We start from the raw sequence: 25,675 nt of genomic DNA, 5'->3' as shown, positions 1-25,675 counted from the left end.
TCTTTCGCAAAAGCGTCCGAGATTTCATTTCATTCATTCAGGGGCTGCAAATTGAATAGTGCATTCAGAGCTGCGCCGGATGCCGTGCTCATAGCACCAGTGATACCCAGACATACCCATATAGTGGCAGCCTCATGATTTTTTTTCAGATTTTTCGGTTGAATAGTTTCTGAGAATGGCCCTCTTAAAGAAATGACTACTTTCAACCCCTGCACTCCTCATCAGAAACTTTTCAAGCAACCTACGATGCTCCCAGAATTGAAGGCACAAAGAGTAAAATTTTTTAAAATCTTCAATATTCCAGTAAATTCTCATTAATCCTTAACTACAGATGTCCATTATTTCTTACCGGTAGACAGTTTCAGTTTTGCGATTTCCACGAATCCCCACTGATTACGCACTCATACGTCTATGTACCTTCTTAGCGCTTAGTATAACATTTTTAACCAAAGTGTCCAGTGTGTTTTGTGATCTGTGTACGTAAGTATTTTTTTTAATTCGTGTTGTAATAAAACTAACTGAAAAATGGTATTTTTTATCATAGCTTTGTGTTTTTGTTTTAGGATATAGAAATGGATGATGAAATTAACCCTGGACCTTCAAAGAGAGTTAAATTTGGAGACAATGTTTTTGAAGAAACTTCAGAAAAATGGGCAGAAGCGGTTGATTCTAATACAAGTGATTAAGATTCAGATTACGATTATGAACCATCGGATCACCATACTAAATCAGAAATAGAAGCAGAGGATGAAGATATCGAAAATCCCGACTCTGATGCCATCCATACTAGCTATCTACATGGTAAGGATCGCTTTAAATGGCCAAAAGACCCTGTAGTACCTAAACATATCCGAACATTGCAGAATAACATCGTTGTCATGTGCCCAGGTCTTAGAAGATACACGACATACACTGTTGATCCTGAGGAAGTGTGGAACTTTTTCTTTGATATAATATTGTAAATCTCATTCTTCATTCAACAAATGCCAGAATCGTGAAAATAAGGCAGACATATAAAAATGACACAAATAACTCCGACCTCCGAGATTAAGATATTGTGGAACTAAAAGTATTATTGGGATTACTAATATTAACTTCAATTTTCAAATCAAACCACGAAAATATTCGATCAACTTTCGTTACGGATGGAACTGGCCGAGGCATTTTTAGAGGTGTAAAAAATGCCAATCGATTTCAAATAGTTCTTTCTTGTCTAAGATTTGATGATGCGGAAACCAGAAACGAACGGATAAAACAAGACTCATTAGCCGCTATACTTCTGATATCTCATTTATCTCGAATTGTCAATCTGTAAATACCGTTGGTGAAAATGTTTGTGTAGATGAGATGCTAGTTGCATTTCGCGCAAGTTTAAAATGTACACGACTCTTAAGCCTGCTAAATACGGACTAAAGGTTATGGCGCTAACAGATGCAAGGACGGGGTCCTCATTAACTCCTGTATTTACCGTGGAAAAGATTCAGATGGGTATGACTTCAATGAGGAGGAAAAAAGATATTCAAAGCCTAGACAGGTTGGGCTAAAGCTTGCATGACCCATTTATAATACAAATCGCAATATTACGGCCAATAATTGGGTTTCATCTACAGAAAACCAAAAAGCTCACCTTTGTGGGGACATTAAAGAAAAATAAAGCGGAAATTCGAACTTTGTTTTTGCCGAACAACCTGTAGAAGGTGTCTACCTAAAAAAGCGAGAAAAAAAACGAATATGTTTACAATGCACCCAGAGAATTTGCAAGGAGTGTGCAACTTAATTTTTTGCAATACTTTACCCCATACAGGTTTTTTCTTAAATGTTTATTTCAAATTTGTAATGTCATATTTTTTATCTGGAGTTATTGCATTTTAAGTTTGTTTGTTTAAAAGAACCATTTTTTTGTTCAAATGTCATTTATAAACGTTTATCTACAAAATTAAAGGAAATGTTTTAAAAAGTGTCATTCAATATATTTTTCCCATAAAACTTGTGTTATTCTATTAAAATCAATCGTTTAACAGCTTTTACCAAATCTAGAATCTCTAAACATATATAGAAAGCATACAGATTTCAGTTAGTATACAGATATTTTTTACAACCCTTAAATTTACTATAACCGGTCCAAAATATCGTAATAATAAACTCCGCCGTAGTCGGGAAGGAAGCGCGGTTGTGAAAGGAGGAAGGATGGATAGCTTCAGTCTGAATGGCTGTACACAACCGCAGCGTCTCAGGGGGTAGGTGAGGAAAGTGCCAGAACTTTGCAGACTTGCAGATTATACACTCAGGAAACTATCCCCACACCTGGCAGCTAGGGATAAAATGCACTACCAAAAATGAGAAGAAGAACAAATTTGAGGTGCGGTACGGACAATCGACGGAGTGGTCTGACTGGGTCGGGCTCTCGTAATGGACAGCACGGCGTCGAAACCGCTCGTCGTGGGGCGGTTTAAGGTCATGGCGCCACGACGACCAGGAGCATTGCTGCGCCTGCTGCAGCTGTTCGCGTAGGCAGCGGATGAAGTGGACTGAAGAAATGAATATCTTCATTATCCGCTCCTACTGCGAAATAACGGCGGGGGTGAGTAAAACATCTTACCGCCCCCTGTTGCACCAGAGATTCGTCGAGCGTTTCCCGCAATTCGCCCACGTGACTGTACAGCGAGTCGTAGACCAGTACCGCTTTATAACCCGCAGCGACACAATCTCGGCCATCATCAGGGAGCGTGTTCCACTTGAGGTCATCGGGGAAACTGGTGATCGAGAATCGATGAGGGCAGAGGCGGCGGCATCAACAACACCATGCCGCACTGCAGGCACCAGTTTCATTACTCGCGCTAAAGCATTAGTCGAGCATCAGCGAACCAGAGTATCTAGGTTAGATTGAAGGGAAACACAGTCCATAGGCGACGATATAGCGGAAAACGGGTTAAGCTCGTCTGCATAGAGCAAACAGGCACAAGTAAGGAGAGAGGAAGGTCATTAATAAAAAACAAAAATAACAAAGGACCCAGAATAGATCCTTGTGGGACGTCAAAGAAGAGGGAGAAGGAGCGGGAAGTGCAGCCGTCAAAAGAGGCGCGGCAGGATCGGTTGGAAAGGGAAGAGGTAAGACATAAAACAAGTGGTATGGGAACGCTTAGAGACGAGAGTTTGGATGGAAGTATCTTGTGATTTACAGTCTCGAAGGCTTTAACGAAATCAGTGTAAACTTTCACTATGTGGTGGCCAAAGTGGGCGGACAACCAGTCGGTGACATAGGATTTTGGAACAGGAGGAGAAGAAGGAAATGAGAAGGTAATTCTCGGCAAGCGTACGATCGCCATTTTTGTGTATGGAGATGACGAGATCCTCTTTCCATAAGCCGGGAAAATGATTCTTTTCGAGGCTTTTTGTTGAAAATAAGAGATAGGGGAAGAGAGATGGACTTATCAGTTTTGAGCAAAAAGAGGTTTGGAAGACCATCGTAGCCAGGTCCGACATTGGCATCAAGTTTGCCCATGAGGTACTCGACAAAGATAGTAGTAAGAAGGGGAATGGTAGGCGATGCGGAGCAGGCTACATCCACTATCAGCAGGGATTCGGTGGAAGGAGAGAGAAAATAGACTGAGGAAAAATAGCGGTAGAATAAGTGACAAGATAATTGGGAGAGTTAGCTGAGGAGCCAAAGAATTTAATGGACAGAGGAGATAACTGGACAGGACAGCGGGAGTTGTGAATGTGGGACCAGAAAGGCTTGAGGTTTTCACGCTTTAGTGAGTCTTCCACAATGGTCAAATATTCGTTTCTGGACCTGCGTATTAAAGATTTGATCGAGGAACGTAGAAATTTGAAAAAACTAAGTCAGCATATTTTTTTTGGAATTGAGGGGTCCTAAGTTCGCATCAACTTAATGCCGGACCGGACCAAATGGAAAGCAACTTACTCCCCCCTTCTTGGTCCACGGAACCCTCGTTTGGGCTTTGGTTGTTAAGCGATCCAGCATTAAGCTGATGCGGACTTAGGACCCTACAATTCGCAAAAAAAAATATTTTCAGCTCTGGCCAAGCCCTGGTCAACGGATTTGCGCTCAATATAAATCGTAGTCATGTTGTATTCTGCGAATTATATAAAGGAGCACATAACATCTGCGGGCCACTTCAGTCGCGTTGCTCCCAGGGCAGAGGTGAGGCAGCGTCTGACGATTTGCCTTTGCCCTGGTAAGAAGCCGTAAAACCGTCATCGACTGACATTTTTTAAAATTTGGGTGCTAAGTCCAAACGAGGGTTTCGTGGACCAAAAAAAGGAGGAGTAAGTTGCTTTCCATTTGGTCCGGTCCGGCATTAAGTTGATGCGGACTTAGGACCCCTCAATTCTGACTCAGTTTTTTCAAATTTCTACGTTCCTCGGTCAAATCCTTAATATGTGAGTCCAGAAACGAATATTTGACCAGTGTGGAAGACTCAGCAAAGCGCGGAAACCTCAAATCTTTCTGGTCCTACATTCGCTATCCCCTCCATCCATTATATTATATATTATTATATATTCTTTGGCTTCTCAGCTAACTCCCCCCAACAATTTTGCGATTTATTCTGCCGCTACTTTTCCTCAGTCTATGTTCAGCATAGTTACTCGAAGGCAGGAACTTTTTCTTTGCAGTCCGTTTTTTGTGAACTTCGGTGGTGAACTAGACGGGGTAAAAGCGTAAGCACTTAAGAGAGGAGGGAACGTAGCAAGGAAGAAGATCAAATAAAATGGTATACAAAATGCAGAGTGCTTGGTCACACGTAAATGGAGAGAGGAGGGAACCCAGCTGATTGCCGCCAGAGCTGAGTTCAGACCTTCGAAGTTCGCCTTACGAAAGTTGAACTTGGTAGGATTGCGAACGATAGGAGAGTGGAGTCGAGATATCTGAGCATCGAACTCGAGAGCAGGATGATGGGCGTCCAGAGCAAGGTAAGAAGGGGCATGCAGGAATTGGGAAAGGCGACGCACAGGAAGGTTAGAGAGGACAAGGTCAAGATTGCGATCTAAGTGGTTTCTAGAAAGGTTAAACTGGACGGCGCCACAGGTGTACATGAAAGTGGATAGAGGAAGGGAAGAGTGGGTGGAGTTATTAGGGAGGGAGGGAAGGCCAGGAGAGCATGGGAAGATTAAAGTCGCCAAAGAGGATGAAAGAAAGTGAGGGAAACAAAACGATTAGGACCTCTCATAATCTGTCGAAGAAATATGATACTCGTACAAAGAGGCTGAGGCAGGGAAAATATACACACGATATGATAAAGGGGCATCCGTTTGGCGAAATGACTCGTATGGTGACAGAATCGCAGGTGGAGGAGGAGTAGGAAAAGATGATTTCGGCACGGAGAGGGGACTTAACAGCTATTAGGGCACTTCCATCAGTTGTCTTGCCAAGCGCAGCACAGTCTCTGACACAACGAAAGACAGAGTAACTTTCGAGGAGCTCAGAATCTATCTAGATTTATAGTAAGCTCTCGAGTTACCATAGTAGTTTGTCCAGACTATCTCCCCACTTCACCAGAAAGGTAAATGTTAAAACTTTCTCTGAGAATTCTCAACGTAAAGTGCAAACAGAGGATTGAAAATGTCAAGGTGACTACTTATTTTGGGGATTCCCCGCATTTTCTAATAAAACAATAAAGATAACAGCGGTCCGAGTTCTGGATTATTATTATCTTGGTTAATTTGGTAACAACAATATATGGTTTGAAATGGTGGTTTAAAAAATACTTAAAAGAGGCATCAAGTTGATAAAGTAATTAGGAATTGAATCGAGAATCATTAATTCCCTCAAATATATTACAGTGGAATCCCGATTATTCGTACATCGATAATTCGTATTTCCGTCTATTTCGTACAAATTTACTGGTCCTCAGAGTTAATTTTCTTTACTTTGCACTGCGGATAATTGGTAATATATCGTACCAAATCGTCAGTCCCTTGACAATACGAGTTATCGGGGTTCTACTGTAGTAGGAGAAACCATCTTTCAGAACGAACACATGTAGATAAAGTGCAATATTGTGGAAAAAATACAAAAGCCAGACAAATAAAATTTCCACGACGCTCTCCATAAAACTTATTCAGTTACAATACGTAAAGCATCCAAAATAACGAATTAAAAAAAAGTGAATATGAGAACGAAACAAGCATTTTTCTTTATGTACACAAAACCAAAACAGTTATCGGTTATTGATAATGTTTGCTCAACAAATGGAATTTACTCACACTTTCAGACGATTTAGCAAAATGCTTATCAAGCACCTAACTTTCGGCTCAACGAAAATAGCAACAACCTGCTAAGATAAGCTTCTGTTGATATGTAATGTTATGTGGCGCGAATTGGCAATGACTCAGTGCTGACTTTATCGTAATCAATTTCCCTCTTTGGGGCATTGTATTTATTGATTCGTTATTAATATTAAAGCCTTTCTGACCTTTGTTGACTGTGAATTAATTTATTGACGATCGAATGTTATGAAGCATATGAAATCGAAATGTGCTCAGAGAAACTTTCGACAAGCGCTATCGGCACCAACAGATTAGTTGGAGAAAACATAAATTAGTCATAAAACTGGTCAATAGTGTGGGCAATCGTTTAAAACCAATTATGACTTCGTTACAAATAATAACACTTATCTAGCCTACTATAAAAAGATAAGTGTAATTCAGCAGAAAACGTGATAATCTTTTCATGGAATATTTTTCACATTATACTAAGTTTACTTCATAGTTTGTATCTCATTAGATATTCGCTCAGTTTATATGGATGCTACCCAGCATATTTCGTCAGGAAGATAATCTATTTTAGTTTATTATATCTTCATTATAAATGATAATCTGCGAATCTGCGTATTCCCTTGAGGGGGTCAAAAATCATGAGGCGACGTGGCGCTGCGTTCTGGGTGGCGGTCGCCAGGACCCTCCACGGATCTAGTTTTTTGCGGTAGGCGCGAATTTACACGGGAGCGTACATCTGGTAGCTTTACCGCCGAATCCTGCTACCCGATCGCCCTTTTTGAGCAGCAGACCGCGAGCGAGCTCGCGACCTGGCGCCCGTATGTCAAACGCGCAGACAGCCTCTTCAGACCACACGATCTTTCGTGTGTCCTTTGTTTTGGGGCCAGACAAGTACGCGTTCAAAACGGACTGATGTTGGCCGGCCTCGGGCACGAAACGACGATAGAAGTTTAGCATGCCCAAGAACCTCCTCAACTCCTTCATTGTCTTCGGAAGCGGGAAGCTTGCAATTGCTTCAACCTTGTCTGGATCGGGCTGTATTCCTTCAGGGGAAATGGAGTGGCCGAGGAATCTCATCTGTGTTTGAAGGAACTTGCATTTCTCAACGGCCTCAAGAAAAGAAAATGCACTCGAGATGGGCTAAGTGCTCAGACTCAGTGGAAGAAGCGACCAAAACATCATCCAAGTACACGAAACAGAAATCGAGGTTTCGCAGGATTGAGTGAATGAACCTTTGAAAGGTTTGCGCCGCATTGCCAAATCCGAAAGTCATCCGGGTGAACTCGAAAAGTCCAAAGGATGTGCATATTGCCGTCTCTAGTATGTTTTCTGGAGCTACAGGGATTTGATGATAAGCCTTGGCTAAGTCCAAGATCGAAAAGATGCGGCAATTTGCCAGATGATGCGCAAAGTCGTGGATGAGCGGAACTGGATATCGGTCAGGAACAGTCTGTGCATTTAGCCTTCTGTAATCCCCACAGGGGCGCCATTCGCCGTTTGGCTTAGGGACCATATGCAGTGGGGAAGTCCAACAGCTGTTTGAAGGTTTAGATATACCCTGTTGAACAAGTTGTTCAAATCCTTTCCGCGCAATAGCCAGTTTCTGGGGTGGTAGAGGACGCACCTTCGAGAAGATCGGGAAACCAATAGTGTTAATGTAGTGCTGCACATTGTGCTTCACTGGTTTAGAGAGACTACACTCGGTAGTAATCTAGCTGAACTTTTGGAGAAGTGCCCGAACACGAGAGTCGGTATTGTCTTCTAAAATTATGGAAAGATTGTTGCCTGGCTGTGATGCCATTTGGCCCGACGAATTAAGGTTGGTCGTGGGATCTATAAGAGACTTGTTTTGCAAGTCCACCAGCAACCCATAGTGACACAAGAAGTCTGCGCCTAGTATGGGGAAGCTGACATCTGCTAGGATGAAACGCCACGAAAACGTGCTACGCAAGCCAAGACTCACGTCCACTTGCCTATACCCGTAGGTGTTGATTCGGGAGGAATTTGCTGCCGCCTGTTTTAATGTTTGTGGAAATAGCCGATGGTGCCGGGGTACGGGAAGAACCGAAACCTCCGCGCCAGTATCCACGAGGTAGTTGCGCCTAACTCCAGATCAGAAGGGTGCGTGTTCAGATCACGTCGGGGTCATCAATTTGGTATTTTGAAGCACTTAATGATAGATTTCTATCCAATTCAGCCACCGTGCGAATAAAGTTTGCTTAAAGTAATTTATCTGGTTCTAGCGACACGGAAACACGACAGGCAAGAAGAGTGGCGGGACAACATCAATGCAAATGCTACTTTAATTTGATTCTGGAAGGTGGCAAAACGTGTCGCTAGTGCCAGATAGATACTTTAAGTAAACTTTATTCGCACGGTGGCTGAATTGGATAGAAATCTATCAATACGTGCTTCAAAATACCAAACCCTTGTACATTTGGATCATCGATAAAACTTGACCATAATCATTCAAAATCAAGATTAAATGCTTTTTGCATAATTCACATTTCCTTTCTCAATCTAAACATTGTGAAAATGCTCAGATAAGGGCAATAATAAATTCATGTTTTCGCGATATTCTAGTGAGATATCATGTACTGTGTTTGCACTAATTCAATATATTAGCTCTTTCTGTTTATTGGTCGATCACTTAACTTCAAAAGTGAAACTTTTGAAAGACTATGTCTATCTTATCTAGAAATCCTCCACCGAATAAATTCTGGATAGTATTAGCACGTCAGCGTGCTAGTAATTTTCTACATGAATGCAATTACTAATCAAGAATTTTGGTTTTGTGCAGACAATCGGATAGTAAATACCATTGCAGTTGTTAAGGAATCCAAGAAAAAATTTTCTATAGCCACATTTCTCCGCCTTATCACTTTTTCTGATGAACAATGAACAATGAACTTTGTTGTTATTTGTTCCAGATTCTCTTTTTAGTCTTTTAGTCCTTTCAAAATTGCATCCTTATCACGGCAAAATATTGTAAGCTGTGGGTTTATCTAAGGCAAAAGTACTTTGTCTTCAATGGTGCAAAAGGTAAATTCAGGCCTTGGTCTCCACATGAAAAAAGGACTTAATAAGTGATAATTAAAACAAGTTTAAAACTAGAACTGTGGTGCAGCAGGGTTAACAACATTTGGAATAAGTTTCGATAAGCGTTGTGATGACATAGGGTCTACCGGATATGCAGAGGGAAAAACTGTCACGCCAAATCAGCATAGGTTGGTTCACCGTTCACCTTGATGCCAGTTATGTTGTGACTACGTTTCCCTCTGCATATCCGGTAAACCCTACCCCAAAGGTCATCACAACGCTACCAACGAATCGCCTCCAGTATTCTTCCTTAGACTGCTTCAACAAATCTTTATAAGACGAAGCACCTCTCCAATAGACGAGCCTTAGTTGGTTAAAATTAACATCCGGACGACATAAGTGGCGGGTCCACATTCACACCCCCATTGACCAGCATGTGCTGGCCGAGATCATGCATCAAGGCAACCGTTCTGATGCAGTTCAGTTCACCCCGTTACTGCAAGAGGAGCCCATATGGCCACTCTGCGAACAAGGAGCACACACATGGTCCTTCGATTTGCAATCAGCGACCCTATGATCAAAACCTAAGCACCTGAAGCACGGGGGGAGGGGGCATGTTATGCGACTTAGCTCGGTAGCTAAACCACTTGACATACACTCGCTCAGCGAATGTCCGCCTATCAATAACAGCTGGAGTTCTTTCCACCACTATATTGCTCACCGCTTCAGGACTCGATTGGATCGGTCGACTGACAATTTTCACCTCTTTGGCAAATCTCTCAGCTGACATCTCCTCCGCGATATGATTCTCGTGTATCTGCTGCATCAGCTCATCAGCACTGATGTAGCAGTGTCGCCCAACCTTTTGAGCCACAGCCACCCCCAAATCATGCTCTGAGAACCTTGGGTTCTCAACCAGCCCCCAGATTTCAGTGGGATCACAGTGTGAACCTCACTCCCAGCCCAGGAGCTATCTCGCGCATAGCCTGCGCGACGCCTTCGTTGATTTTGGAATCACCGGCAAGTTACTGACCGCAAACACTCCCTTGGAACCGACGGCAACTGGCACCGCCACAACAGGGACCACCTGGCCGCCCCTTGCAGCCATGAGTCCTTCGACTTTACCAGTCAGCTTGGCAACTTTCTGCGTCATTGTGCTCAACAGCCCGCTGTACCTCAAAATTACGTCATTGGTGACTTCAGCAATGACTTCGCCAGAGGCACCGCTTTTCATCAATATGCCGACAATCTGCCCACACTCGACCATCTCGTCAACCTCCACCTTAGCCTCCTCTACCTTGGGACGGCTTGATTCACAGCACCTTTCTTACCTCCTTTACTGCTGCCACTCATCTCGCAGTCAGCACACAAGACTGGTGGCTGTCCACCCCGGCCACTATGACCGTTCGCCCATCATACTGCAGACGAAGCAGCGTCGAGGAACTAGCTCCTTCGTCGGAAGGCAACACGCACGTATTCATTAGCGCATTTCAGTGTATCACTGCTAGCAAGGCACTGGCTAAAATCAAAGATACCGATTGCGGACGTCACAGTACGCTGGACAGACACAGAGGCAATGGGATCAGTCCTCTGAGTCGGCCCCACACAGAACACAGCTCCGACTGGAGGCAAGATTCCGGGAGAAGAGAAACTCATTCAAACTGCCATGCCCCGTCAAGACGAAGCCCATCTCAAGTCCGAAGTCCACGACGGAACTTCCACAGACCTGAGCCTCGCCATGCTCTCCTCACTCTCACAACACCTCAGGGGAGGAATTTTTTCCTCTCCTTCAGTGCGACCGTCAGGAGACACCGAGTAGTTCACCCATCATCATCATCAACGGCGCAACAACCGGTATCCGGTCTAGGCCTGCCTTAATAAGGAACTCCAGACATCCCGGTTTTGCGCCGAGGTCCACCAATTCGATATCCCTAAAAGCTATCTGGCGGACTGGCCTACGCCATCGCTCCATCGTAAGCAGGGTCTGCCTCGTCTTCTTTTTCTACCATAGATATTGCCCTTATAGACTTTCCGGGTGGGATCATCCTCATCTATACGTATTAAGTGACCCGCTCACCGTAACCTATTGAGCCGGATTTTATCCACAACCGGACGGTCATGGTATCGCTCATAGATTTCGTCTTTGTGTAGGCTACGGAATCGTCCATCCTCATGTAGGGGGCCAACGATTCTTCGGAGGATTCTTCTCTCGAACGCGGCCAAGAGTTCGCAATTTTTCTTGCTAAGAACCCAAGTTTCCGAGGAATACATGAGGACTGGCAAGATCATAGTCTTGTACAGTAAGAGCTTTGACCCTATCGTGAGACGTTTCAAGCGGAACAGTAGTTCACCCAGCAGAGCACAAACACGATCACGTTGAGGTCACCACTTTAACTTTTGTGTTAAATACTGATCACCACTTTAACTTTTTATTTTTTTTAATGAATCTATAATCTGTTCTCTAGTCGCGTTTAATATTTTTTTTTGTCTTTACTTAATTTAAACAAGTTTTCTTTTTTTTATGTAAATCGCACTTAAAAGATACACAACCGGCTAAGCCAACGTTTCGGGACACAGGGTGAAAAAGCGTGCCTCTTTGTTCACAACCGTTCACCAGTCGGGTGCCACACAACATGCTGGGCGGGTAAAACCCAAAGTCCACCCCAATATTCTTTCGCCTCCGTTGCCGAAAACTGCACTGTCTGGACGTTCCGTTAGGATTCTTTGAGTGATCTGAAAAAATTCCGCTGGTTCCTCGCGTGCGTCGTCTGGAGTGACTTTCGCCATGCCTTCGTAACCGACTGCATACGACAGAAAGTTTCTGCTCTAGTGTGTCCAAAATTTCAACTACGGGTGTCTCACTGGGGATGGCATATTTCCTGTAAAACCTCTTCACTTTATTTCTCACCCGTCTGATGCCATTGTCAGTGTTGCTTGGAATCAATCTAGCAATGTTCTGCCTTAGTGAGTCTCGCCGATGTTCCAGACGAATTTTTCATGATGGATCTATTCAGTCACTCAAACCAATAACGCGAAAGCGTTCTGACCGTGCAATCTGACAGCCGTAAGTGCACCACAATATACATAAGTGATTGTAGTTGCAGCAATCTCACCATTGATTTGAGATAGAATTCTCGGAGTTGCTGGAGATGCATTGAGACTGAGAATACCTGGTCTATGCAAAGGATCAAATTCCGAGAATTCTATATATGATCTTTGGAATTCGTTCCGAACTTCAGCTGGACGATGCAGAAAAGTGTCTCGGTGAGTACTTAAACTGATGCCGGCACTGCGACGTTACGTTGTTGGTGACGCCGCCTCTGCCTCGTCGACTCTTAGTCAACAGTTTCCACGATGACCTCCAGTCGAACACTGCGAGTAATAAAGTGGTACTGATCTGCGACTCGTTGCATTCACGTGCGCGAATCGCGGGAAGCCCTTGACGAATCTCTGGTGCAACAAGTGGCAACAAGATATTGTACCTGCCCCCGTCGTTATTTCGTATTAAGAGCGGATGATGAAGAGGTTCATTTCCTCAGTTCACTTCATCCACTGTCTACGTGAAGTTGCTGAAGTGGTCACCACAGATTGTGGCGAAACAGCTGCAGCAGGTAGAGCAATGCCCCTTTTCATCGTGGCGCTTAGACGTCGAACCGCCTCACGCTTAGCGGTGTCAACGCCGTGCTGTCCACTACGGGAGCCCGACCCTGTCAACAAGTCAGACGATTCTCGCCGATTATCCGTGCTGGACCTTAAGTTGTGAGTAATCTACAAGACTGCAAAGATCCTGCACTTTCCTCACTTACCCGCTGAGACTGAAGCTATCCACCCCTCCTCCTTTCATAACCGGGCTTGGAACCAGATACGGCGGATTATTATTATAAATTATACAAACCAAATTTACGCCTATAAATAATGGGTACCGATTACCATGTCGAGTTTGGCATGTCGCATAACAAATCCCCCTCGCATTTCGATATCCCAACGTTGTGCTGAAGGTACACGAAACTTGACTTTCTAGTCGAGTGTTTATCATTGCTTTTGAGAGAATGGATGAGAAGATTTCGTCTGGTTAATTTAGACCGTACGACAGGCATGGTACCATGACTAGAACATTGTAACTGACAGAATTTTTTTGTATCATCATTAATTCGTTTAACAGCATTTTTCAATTTCCTTCTATTACATTTTTGTGTTTTTGAGGTGATAAGAGTGCAATAGAGAGAGAAACAAAAAGGAACATGCATGCATCTACGTCTTAAAATAATATTTGGACCCAGGCCAAGTTGTCCATGCAGGCTGTGAAGCGCACTACCTACTCACATGACCGCTGATCCGCAGGTGTTACTTTGGATGAGTTCTTATTTTCCAGCCTATGGAAGGGGTGCTTGCATGAAGCATGAATGGATTATTAGCAAAACTTTAAGATTCTAAACGACTGAGGAGAAATTATATGAACAAATCTTTCGTGGAAAGCGGAAATTCTGGTTGAGAAACTGTCGCTTTGGAAGTAATAGTTGGTTGGCGTGGATTTGGGGTAGCATTAGAGCCTAAATTGATAGAGGAATACCTCCCAAGCCAATGACAATTGCTATCACCATTTATCTACCAGATATCGTTAGAGTGTCCAAACTAATTCGAGTAGAAGTGTATTCGCTACTTTGTGTTACTGTGTATTTACATTCTGAGTTTAGTGACTCGGTGCAAACATTTTCGTGAACAATAGGCGGCGAGGTATGAATCACTCAATGCAAGTGTTACTGTACACGAGTAGCCGCAAAAGTGTTTCTACATCTCCGAGGCAGCCTAAGCAGTTGGTCTTAGCACCCACGCGCAGCCTGGCTAACTTCGAATTTACAAAATAATGGAGATACAAAATGATGAGCGGATGAACGGAAACGAACACTGAAAAGCAAATGAAAGAAATAAAACTTTACCAAGAGCTCAAGTCCAAAGTAGTAGCCGGGACCAATCTCTGGAACGAGACCAATGTACCGTACAATGCAATTGTAGTCGAACGAGCTCGACTTCTTGAACAGCTCCGCTGACACGGAAACAATTGACCCGATTTTCAGTGAGAGTATGATCTGACACCATTTCGAGTTCAAGGCGAAGCGGAGGCGCTCCTCAGGGTCAGCGATGGCTATCACATAGGGCCATGTGTCCTGCGGCACCTGGCGAACGCTGTCCGCCGCGCACTTGTACATGTTCTCCCAGATCGGGTTCTTGTTGATATAGTCCATGACCTGGACATTCACCGAGCTGGAGCCGTTTGCGTCCAGGATTTTCACGAGCGTCCCCTTGGAGACGATGACTTTCTGTTGCTCGCGCTTTGCCTTCAGAAGGCCGCCCGCCAAGCCGCCGGACTTTTTTGGCTCACAAATGATCTGCGGAGTTTGAAGGGTCAATTCACAGCTTCGCGTTGCAATGCCAAATAATTGTTGCCGTTTCGATGTCGAGCTCGGCGGCGATGACGACGTAGGTGGCGATGGTGACGTATCCATGGCGAAGCTCGCTCCAAACGCAGTAACTTCCAGGAAATGATAATGCACACAACAAACCAACAGAACAGATTTTACTTGTACCAAACTCGAAACGCAAACAAACTCTTGGTCAATTGAAATGAGGAGAAGCCATGCCACAACACAACAGAAAATGAAAACTTGAGGAAAGCACTTCACACGCCGTACAATTGCGACACTCAATCGATTTTATTTCCTGCTCAAGTGGATCGCAGAGTGAACGAAACGAACGAGCGAGCATGCAGCAGAATAGCAGAAGACTGTTTTCTTATGGGAAATATTGGAGGAAACTTACAATCAGCAAAAGTCGAGCGCAATGTCGGGAACGCGACGATCGCAACCAGGCCGCTGGCGAGACCGCACAACTGTCACGGGCGGAAACTCGAGTGGCGGCAATCACTCATTTTACACGCATTTACTACTCCCCAGAGCTTTGTTGTTATCTCGCGCTGGGAAAACACAATTCACTTCTAATGAAATTTCACACTCCGCACTGCACACTTCGTACACAGAGGAAGGTGACAGGCAGCGATGCGTCAGCATCGAACAGCTGTTGTGCGAAGAGAATTAAGTGGAGTAAAGAGAAACAGAAGAGGCGAATGACAGTTCTTTAAAGAGTGATATTGGCGAAAAATGACAACAATTCATTCATTGCAAGAGAGAATTGTGGAGTTAGGAGCGAGTCTTGGAGTGCTGGTTCTGTTTTTGGATGTATCTGGATCTAATCCCGAAGAATAATTTTAGAGGATATTGCGTAATTTTACATGGAGAAACGCACATAATAACTCTTGGCATCTGAGATAGCCGTCGATTCCAATTGGAAACCTTTCTCCCTATTTCCTCCACAATCCACTCAAACCAAATGTCAACAGGAACCATATTCACTCTGCTTTCCAATGCGAGTAAAATTTACGATTTCATTGTGTTGAATGAGTGACGAACTGTCAGTAGCAATTGTGGGTGGTAAATCTTCCCCACTAGTTTTTAGAAGGTAGTTTGTTTGTATCTAGTTTTTAAGGGCCCTGCTACTGCGAACAGTGGAAAATATTGACTATTTCTGCTACTCTGAAAGGCGCCAATAACAGTCCAGTTTGGGTAAGGAATAATATATAAGGATTATCTCTCAAGAAGTCAATGTACAAAGTTCGAAGTGCATTTTCCATTCGGCATTTGCTTAGGGTTTAATTTTTCTATCCGGCGACGGTTTTATTCCCGGAAAATAACGTTCGATAAAAAAGATTTATTGTGATTTTGGTAAAAAGTAGTTGATCATAGAAACAAATGAGAATTTTAAACGAAAGGATTTGTTGACTTGCGATTTTCACTAACATTTAATGAAAAACGGGAGATATTTTCTTGGGAGATGTTGATATTGATATACAGGATATTTGTGGGGATACACTAGGCGACATAAATCATCGTGTGTGTGTGTTTAAGGTAGAGGAGAGGCAAAGTCTCTGAGCACTCAGATCTGATGTGTCCGTAGGCGGGACATTCACATAGAAAATGTTCCGTGGAATCCGCTTCCTCATTACAGGATGAACACGTATCATCTTGGATAATAATAATGGAATATTTCTCGCTAATGAATTATGACCAGTCAGAATGCCCACAGAATGCCTGCTTTTAGACAGGATAAACTTTGCAGTATGTTTGTTTGGTTCTGACAGGAAAAGTTTGGTCTGTCTAGCAGCATTAAGGCTTCGCAAACTGTCCGTATGGGAAGCTTGTTCCCAGTTTTTCATAGTAACATCAGCCAATGCTACCGACACCCCAATTCCTGTTTCCGGTTCGGGCATGGGGACATTTCCCTCTACACCACAATGACCAAGTACCCAGAGTAAATCCACCGTATGGAATCTAGAAACAGAATTCAATCGGTTTCTACATTCCTGAACGATTTTTGAAGTGATCAAAGTACTACTCAACGCCCTCAATGCAGCTTGACTATCGCTGCAGTTTGCGATGCGCCTGCCCTTCAACCGCTCGTCAATCACCCAGATTGCCGCCCTTAGGATCGCATACACTTCAGTCTGAAAGACCATTGTGTATTGTTCCAAAGCCCACTTTTCGTTTTTATTCGAAAGGTAGACTCCAGAACCATTTCCTGTCTTTGAGCCATCGGTGTAGAAGACGTTCGTATATCCTGACACGCATTCTTCTGGTTCGTCCCAGTTTTCTCTCCATTTCAAGATAACATCATATTTTCTACCAGATAGATGTATGGGGATCTGAGAATCGGAAGACATTGCGAAGAATAGATTCAGTTCTCCCAATGACTTTTCCAATGCTGTACCCCTACGTCTATTATTTCCCCATAGATCATAGAGTAATGCATTCAGAGCTGCGCCGGATGTAGTGCTCATGGCACCGGTGATATCCAGACACACAGTTCTTTGCAGTGTGGCTAGTTTACAGCGAAAACCCTGTTGTTTCACCTTAACCCACCACACTACGGATGCATAAGTGAACATCGGCCTAATGATGGCAGCATGTATCCACATTACTACCTGACGCCTAAGCCCTATGTCGAGGTAAAGGTCCGCCTACACAGCTCATAAGCTGTGAGAACTCGTTTCATCCATAACTCCATAACTCCCAGATATTTTACTTCTTCGGAGTGTTGAAGGATTATACTCCCCATCTCTGGAAGGGAAAGACCACACAGTTTCCTCCTTTTTGTAAATAATACAATTGTGGTTTTATTTGAATTTACTGGAAGTTCATGCCTGAGACACCAACTGTCAATCAAATCAACGGCGCGTTGTGTATTTCTACACACCATTCCGAGATCTCGATCAACAGCCAGCACAGTCACGTCACCCGCATAAGCTTGAACGTGTATCGGCAGACCTTATAGTAGTGAGTTGATCAGCGTGCTCCACAGAAGTGGCAGCATCACAGAGCTTTTGGAAGGGCCCACGGTCAAAAGCCCCTTCATTGTCTGCGAACACCCCCATCGCGTACTCAACCTTGAGAGTTGCATCCACTATCTTTAAAAGCAAAGAATGAAGGGCAGATTCACAGGACTTTCCACGTTGGTAAGCATGTTGGTTTTCAGTTAGGGGGTGCGAATATGACGCTCAACCAGTCTCTCCAGATATTTCAGCGAAAATTATCTTAGACTGATTTTTCTGAAGTTCTTTGGATTTGAATAGTCATCCTTCCCAGGCTTTGGTATGAAGACTAGCTTCACCTTCCAAGAGGAAGGCATGTAGCCCAGAGCAAGACATCCTCGAAAACTATTTCTTAGCAGTTGCTCTAAGTGCTCTATACCCTTCTTCAGCATCGCTGGGTAGATGCCATCCATGCCAGATGCTTTGAAGTATTTAAATGGTAGTACCATCCGGTTTTCTAAGAGAGTCCAACTTGACCGACTTGTCCTTATTAAGGACTCTGCATAACTTAGAAGTCTCCCTTTCACCTTCCAGTTCCTCACACTACGCTCTAAAAGGGTCTCATTTCGAACGTTTTACGAGCCTCTTATATTCACGCTGTGAGTTCCGGAAGTTTAGTCAGTCTTCATCTTTATTGCTTTTGCAAGCACGGTTTAGGAGTCGTCTGGTTGATTTCCTGAGTCTCTGTAGTTCTCGGTAACACCATGGAACCGTTTTACCACCTTGGTCTCGGGAAGTAGGACAAGCCTCTTCAAAGCACTCTAAAAGTGTGCAATTCAGAGTTTTTAATTGATCTTTTATCGCCAAAGGAGTCCTTAGTCACCTAGGGAATTCAACTTTGTCGCCAAGGAGTTAATTGAACTTCGTCCAATCCGTCTTCCTAGAATTCTGTCTTTGTATTACAGGCTCTTCGCCTGCAATAATTAGACTAAATTCTAAGTAACGGTGATCTGAGAGTGGGACTTCATCTATCACTCGCCAGTTTCTATTTTGCAATTACAATTACTTCACTTCTTCTTGGCCCCACGAAAGTAGGGACGTAACCTACGTTCGCGGTTATCAGACTAGCTGAAGTGATAAAATCAAACACCTTCTCTCCTCTAGGATTGCATTTGCTACTGCCCCAGCAAATATGCTGAGCGTTCACATCATAGTCTATTAAAAGTTCAAGGCCACTTGATTCTGTATACACTACCAGATCCCCAGTAAGTAAGCAGAGGGAACTATGACGTTTCTCCTCTTACCATTAACCTGGTATTGTAAGTTGACCGCAACAAGGTCCTGCGAACAGAATTGTCTCAGCATGGTTGTTTCTAACAATTTTGACATCAGAACGCAAGCGCTCCGTTTCGAAGATCTTTCATCCAAGAAGATCCTAGTCCCCTTGACTGATTCAATGCCACAGATCCTATTAAAACGAACCCATGGCTCTTGAACCAGAAATATATACGGACAGTCCTGCAACTTTGCCGCCAGTAGATAGGAAGAAGCTTTGGCATGCTGCAGGTTGATTTGACTCACTCTTATGTTTGTTTATGTTGCTTATAAGTACAATCTAATATGAAAACCGCCGGTAAATGAAAAGTCTGCTGCGTTCAATGTGGATCTCATCGGGGTTACCAACTTGCCCTCACCTTCCGCCGAAAGTTCCGCTTTCTTGCGTTCAATTTCTATGGATATCGCCAAACTTGGTAGTGTAGCAACGTCCATGTCCTCACTCCCAAGAAACTTCGCCTTCTTTCGCAGTGCCTTACGTTGCCGTTTCCGGAATCCGGGCTCTATGGATCCGTTTTCAGATACCGGCGTTAGACCATTACCACCATCCACATTACTAGCTTCCCTTTCTACCGTTTTTCCGGAGGCAGGCGGAGGAGAAGGTTCTGACAGGCAAGCCTGTAGTCCCTTCTCCTTTGCGGCTAAACTTTCCTTCTGCTGAGTTTTCCGTCTCCGTATTTTAGAAGAGTTAGGCAACAGTGTAACCGACAGGCCGACCGTATTGAGATTTACAGTTCCTCTCATTAACGGGGTTGCTGTACTATCCTTTTTGGCTGACCGCGCCGTAGACACTGGGTGTAGGTTTTCCACTGAAGTGGAGAGCCTGTCTTTCACAGATTTCTCCGTGGGGGAACATGAATTGGGTGAGGCCTCCAAAATCTGTGCCTCAGCCACGACCTAATTTCTCAGAGTCGCGGGTGGATTCGAAGTCTGTAACTTCTTACCACTTGGAGAGTTACAATCCTTTTGTTATTCAATTTTAATCAAACAAACAACTTAATAAATTCTTTTCCTAAAAACATAGCTTAAAAAACTTGAAGGTAGCTTTGATTTTGTTGAAAATCGTACTCATCTCTATTCATTTTCGTGCGAATTTACTGTACTCCCATGATATCATAGTATATAAGTATCATTTTGTAATAACTAGCCCCACAGTACAAGAAACTTAGAAAACTTTTTATACCGGAAGCACCCAGCTTCTGGTTTCCTCACACCTTTTAGACAAATTATAAAAGAACAGGTCATCAAATCGTGGGGCCACGGAAACCGTAATCGTGCCTAACAAATAGACAGCTCAAGTAAACTTTACATTCATTTACCGTTTCTTGCAGTTTTTGCAAAAATTGATAAAGTAATAAAAAGATAATACTCTAAGCGACAAAAGTGATCGTACGACTATTGTTATTCTGAGATATTGGTTAAATATCAATATTTGGTCGGGCCTCCTTTGGCTTCCAGGACAGCTTGCATCCGCGATGGCATAGATGACACAAGTTTTTGCGTAATACTTTAAGGTATACTATTCCATTCATCCTGTAGGGTCTTCTTTAGAGAACTCTTTGAAGGAATGTGGTATTTGTGTAACTACTATTCGTGGTAGTCCCGCAAATGCTCGATTAGAGTTATGTCTGGGTACTGCTTCGGTGAATACAGCTGCTTTGAAACATTATACAGCTGCTACTCCACATAGAAGATGCTGCAATTTGCTCTATAGTGTATGAGTCGAAGACCATCATTTTTCTTTGCTCTCAAAATGGAGATGATGCTCTACAGTTTCCTGATACGACTGAATTTCAGTCTATCTAGGAAAAAGTGGAGCACCATATGGTGACTTCCCTTGAGCACATTCAGACTCTTTTGGTCCAGTTCGAATACCAAGGGGAGGGGTTTCCCCTCCACGTTTGTAGATTTGTCCTTCCTGGCCTCCATGATTTACCCTCCAGTGTCCAAAGTTCATGCCCGGGTTCTTTTCACCTAGCATGTGGATGATGTCCTCTGTCTTCCTTCAAGGGCCTGGTAACCAACATCTGGCATGTTCTGTCCTGTTCGCCGGAACTGAAAACCGGGATTGCCACTTTAAGGCGACCTTGTCAGTGCACTTCAAATGGAGAAGCCCATCGCGAAAACCTTGATTGTTAAATCGTGGCTTCGTTCCAGACCCCAGCATTTTTTCCCACAGACATTCCCGGAGGATGGTAAATTTTCCGTCCGATATTTTGCCATATTTGGAGGAAACTCTCAAGACAGCAGTCAGAACACTGAGTCGGAAAGCATGCCTTCTATAGATTTATGTATAGGGGGTATAAATGTGGTGAGGCCTCCGAAATCCATGTCTCGGCCGCGACATGATTCCCCATGGTCGCCAGTGGATTCGAAGCCTGTGCCTTCTTACAATTTGGTGTTCGTTTCCATATTCATGTTTTGAACACTCTTAGACTACTACAGGCTGCCCCCCTCCTTGTGTAAATACAAAACCTTATTAAAATCAATTTAATGTTTATCTGCCTGTCATACCCGATTTACTCGAAAACGACTAAACCAATTGTTATGAAATTTGGTAAGGTGTGATCTGTGAATCCCTTTAAAAATAGCCAGTAGCGCCATTTTGTGTTGAGTTTGAGCGGGGGCTCCCCATTCATGTGAAAGGAGGGTGTAAAAAGTTTTTTCTTACCAAAAATGGTCATGTATGGTATCAAATGAAATGGCTCAATTAGTGTTGACAGTGGTATAAGGGATAACATAAGGCATAATGGTTTCCATTAGGAGAAGTTGGTTAGCCGAAATTTGAAGTGAAAGATTTGCCTTTGAAGGTATTTTCCTTGGGGGCTGCCTATTGCTGCCTCAGAGGTTTTATAAAATTTATTCCTGAATGTGAAATAGAATTCACTCATGCATGCGAAGGCCAGTTTCTTATACAGTTTAACCTTCTTCCTCCATTCGGATGAGTTTTCGTGTGTCGTGATCCATTCTTCGAACAAGTTTAGGACTTCCTTCATCGGCACACTTGGGAACAGCGCTTTTACGTCGAAGGATACTATTATTTCATCACTTTGTATCCTCCCAACCTCGTTGAGTCTGGCAATGACTTCTCTGCTTGCCGTTTTCCTATTTTAAGGTCTAACATTTTGACATTTTGACCAAGAGCCACTTTGCAATATTATGGGACGGTAAATTCGTTCAGAGCTCTCGTTCCTTCTTTATGTATTTTGGGGAGGCATTTGATTATGTCGGAAGGTGAAAATTGTGGAACCTAAAAATGTGTTTAAAAGCTACTAAATGGTACTTTTTTATGAGCGTACTTAAGGTCAAGCAAAAAGAAAAGATTTTCATCCCTGCTGCTGTTGCATTTTGTGGCTCATGTATATCGCGTAATGTGACTACCAATATTATCGGTAAACTGTGAAAAATTGTTTTAGGAGGGAGGAGGTGGAAGATCGTTCATCTAAACACGCGTGAGGCGATACAATTAAAAAAGTAAAACAACAATGAAACTGAACATAACCAAGTGCAACAAAAGCATTGGTACAGTAAAAAAATTAGCGTATTCTAAGGAAAATCAACCAAATTTGAACTTCTATTTCAATTTTTATGTTATGCATGCAATTGCAGCTGTAAAGCAACGATGGGTCGGACTGGAGAGTTCTGTGAGCAAAGTTCTAGCTTTATATATAGCTATAAAGGGGATAAAACGAGTTGTATGTGTTTTTTTACAGGAACGTAATGTACAGTCTGTTATAATGCAAAGAAAATCAACGAAAAAGGATAAAATAAAACATGACTGAGGGCGAATAACAAAAGAAACTCTATTTTCGTAACTAAATTGAAATCCGGACGGTGCTAAAAAATCACAATGGTGACATTAAAAACTCAAAAAATGATTAGTTAATATTCCGTATGGAGACTTTAAGCAACATTATACATCCTTTGCTGGGCAGTGGCTTGGATTTGAGCAAACGTTGAAGTGGGATCTTTTCGAAGGCCACCGTCAACATAATGTCAATAATATTGCAGTCTGAGGATTGTGAAGAGATTTTGAGTAGCTTTGGAGAATTGAACACTACTATGTGCGAATTATGTTTTTCATTTCGTTAAAAAAAACAGAGTTTCCGTTCCTAAGATCATACGATCTTCTTTATTTCCGAATCAGAACTGTCTGCTAACATGTAGGATCTTAACTATTTATACTGTATCTACACAGGCCAAATATTGTTCTTTTCTTATGAAGAACAAGTCATAAAATTGATTTCTATTTTTGACACGCAGGTCAAACTCTTATTCAACCATCTGCGATGCAGATGTCATAATATCTAATATTCGTACATTCCCATCACGTGGTACACAAATGTTACACTGATTGGGTCAGAGTGCATCTTGTAATCATGCGTTACACAGATGTTACATTGTTTGACGCGCAGGTCAAAGTACAAAGATATCTTATCTTAGAACTATGGTACAAGCAATATAAATAACATATGCTTGTACTGTAGATTTCCTTAAACAAATATTATTGTTGTACTATAATTTGCGTGTTTTTCACGTTTTATGCTTTGGGTGATCCCTCCTGTTAGCTCTAGAGCACCAATGATCGTTGTAACTAGCCAATCACTCTTTACAGGGGTGAATTATAGTTTGTGAGTTTGATAACTTCTCTGTCAACACCACAAAATCAAAATTTCTAGGTAACTTTTGCTAGTGAATCCGAATATTTTATTCTGATAAAATTCTGGAGAAAATGTTGAGGTCAGTGATAAGACAAGGCAGAAGTCGATGATCAGCAAGCTTGGTTTAAAGCTTATGTTTCGCAGCTTTGTTAGTTAGCTTTAACTATAGTTGGCTGAAAGGTACTTGAACGATTAATACTTTTTATAAACAACTTTTTATATAATTTTTAGATGATTTTGAATAAACCAATGCTTTTTCTAGTCTCCATTTGCAACCGGTAATCAAACATGGCTCTGCGTGGAATTAGGGTACTGGAATTTGTAGGCCTAGCACCAGGTCCTTTTTGCGGGAAAATTTTAGCTGATTTCGGAGCCACAGTAACCCGCATAGACAAGGTATGGATGGTTACGTATATAATACTTTGTCTTTGTTACTTATGAACTTATTGCTCCCCAGGTTATTGAAAATCCAATTGAATGCCTTCAATCCGGTAAAAACACTCTTGTTGTAAACATAAAGAAAGCTGAGGCTCAAAATTTTATAAAATCGTTATGTAAAAGTTATGACGTCCTTATTGACCCTTTTCGACCAGGAGTGTTAGAAAAGAATAATTTAGGTCCAAGCGATCTTATGAAGGAGAATCCTAGATTGATATACGCGCGTTTGACTGGTAAGACATTCTATTTAATTTACTAATTTCGACGGTCATAATCAAATTCCATATTTTAATACCTAAATAGGCTTTGGGCAGAGTGGACCACTTGCGAATCGATCAGGTCATGATATCAATTACGTTGCATTATCAGGAATGCTTTCGTTCCTTGGTAGGAAGGGCGAAAAACCAACCCCACCAATAAATTTACTTGCGGATTTTGCATCAGGTGGATTACTATGTGCATTCGGTATTTGCTTGGCTCTTCTTGAACGGCATCACTCGGGAAAAGGACAGATTGTAGACAATTCAATGGTGGAGGGAAGTGCATACATCGGAAGTTGGTTGATAGCGTCACAAAAGTTACCAATTTGGTCCAAACCTCGAGGCGAAAACACTCTCGATTCAGGCGCTTTTTACTATGATACCTACGAAACAAAGGATGGAAAATTTATGTCAGTTGGAGCTCTTGAGCCCCAGTTCTATGCATTGTTCGTGGAAACTTTGGGTTTGGATAATTTAGAACAATATGATGATAACGATACCGCCAAGAAGTTGGTTAGTGAAAGGTTTTTGACCAAGACACAGAAAGAATGGTCAGAAATATTTGAAAAAGTTGATGCTTGTGTGTTTCCTGTTCTTGATTGGCAGGATGCAGGCGGACATGAACACAATAAATTTCGACAGTCGTTTGATAAGAATGGACTGCCGAAACCTGCTCCTAGACTTGGTAGAACTCCAGGTCAACTAGCAGATAATGGTCAAGTCAAAGATTTATACGAACAGGCTGTGACCATTCTGAAAGATATTGGGATGACAGAGAAGGAGATTCGAAAGTTAGTCGATATTGGAGTGATTCAAGTGAATAGTCGGAATAAATTGTAGGTATAAGCATTAAAGGTTATTGTATTGTGTTAATGGATGGATTTTAATAAAAATAGTAAAAATTGTATGCTCTTTTTCGTTTTGTGGTTTTTTGAACTTTGTTCGATTTTGGAAATAAGAGGCGATTTTTTTAATTGAATGTTAGACAGCTATTTTGTGTTTTGCATATATGGATATTTCGCAAACCACATAAGTGTAATCTACAGTCTGGGTTTTGTACATATGCAAATTTCAACTTTCCTATTCCATTTGCAATTATTTCCTATTCGATTTTTGTTAGCAATTATAATTCCTGAGAGGTAATAGGATGAGTAAGCACCCCATGGATGCGATGGGTTTCATCCGAAGCTGGCGCGTGTTGTCTGAAAAATACTTACTACACTGTTAGTAATTAGGTACTTCTTCCTTGAGGATACTCACTTTATAGTTTGGATACATGTGTTTAGTGTTAAAGTCAACCACCAATAAATAATTTATCAGAAAGCATACTGAAGAATTCCTGA

At 42.5% G+C, this 25,675-nt stretch overlaps 2 protein-coding genes across 2 annotated transcripts in view; one reads left to right on the top strand and one right to left on the bottom strand.

Annotated features, from left to right (window-relative positions):
* Positions 1-15,310, bottom strand: part of LOC119651329 (ubiquitin carboxyl-terminal hydrolase CYLD) — a 35,803-nt gene extending 20,493 nt beyond the window's left edge. Inside the window, exon 1 of the mRNA XM_038054869.1 lies at positions 14,217-15,310. Coding sequence (XP_037910797.1) covers positions 14,217-14,783 — 567 coding nt within the window. The 5' untranslated portion in view covers positions 14,784-15,310. The remainder of the gene's footprint in view (positions 1-14,216) is intronic.
* Positions 15,311-15,717: 407 nt separating this feature from the next.
* LOC119652938 (alpha-methylacyl-CoA racemase) lies at positions 15,718-25,225 on the top strand. The gene is made up of 4 exons (XM_038057327.1): positions 15,718-15,896; positions 23,897-24,030; positions 24,092-24,305; positions 24,376-25,225. Exons 2-4 carry the CDS (start codon positions 23,923-23,925, stop codon positions 25,170-25,172), a joined length of 1,119 nt encoding a protein of 372 aa, XP_037913255.1. The 5' UTR covers positions 15,718-15,896; positions 23,897-23,922; the 3' UTR covers positions 25,173-25,225.
* Positions 25,226-25,675: the final 450 nt, after the last annotated feature.

Source organism: Hermetia illucens, chromosome 3 (assembly GCF_905115235.1).
Source record: "Hermetia illucens chromosome 3, iHerIll2.2.curated.20191125, whole genome shotgun sequence".
Classification (NCBI taxonomy): domain Eukaryota; kingdom Metazoa; phylum Arthropoda; class Insecta; order Diptera; family Stratiomyidae; genus Hermetia; species Hermetia illucens.
This window is presented reverse-complemented; position numbering and strand designations above follow the sequence as displayed.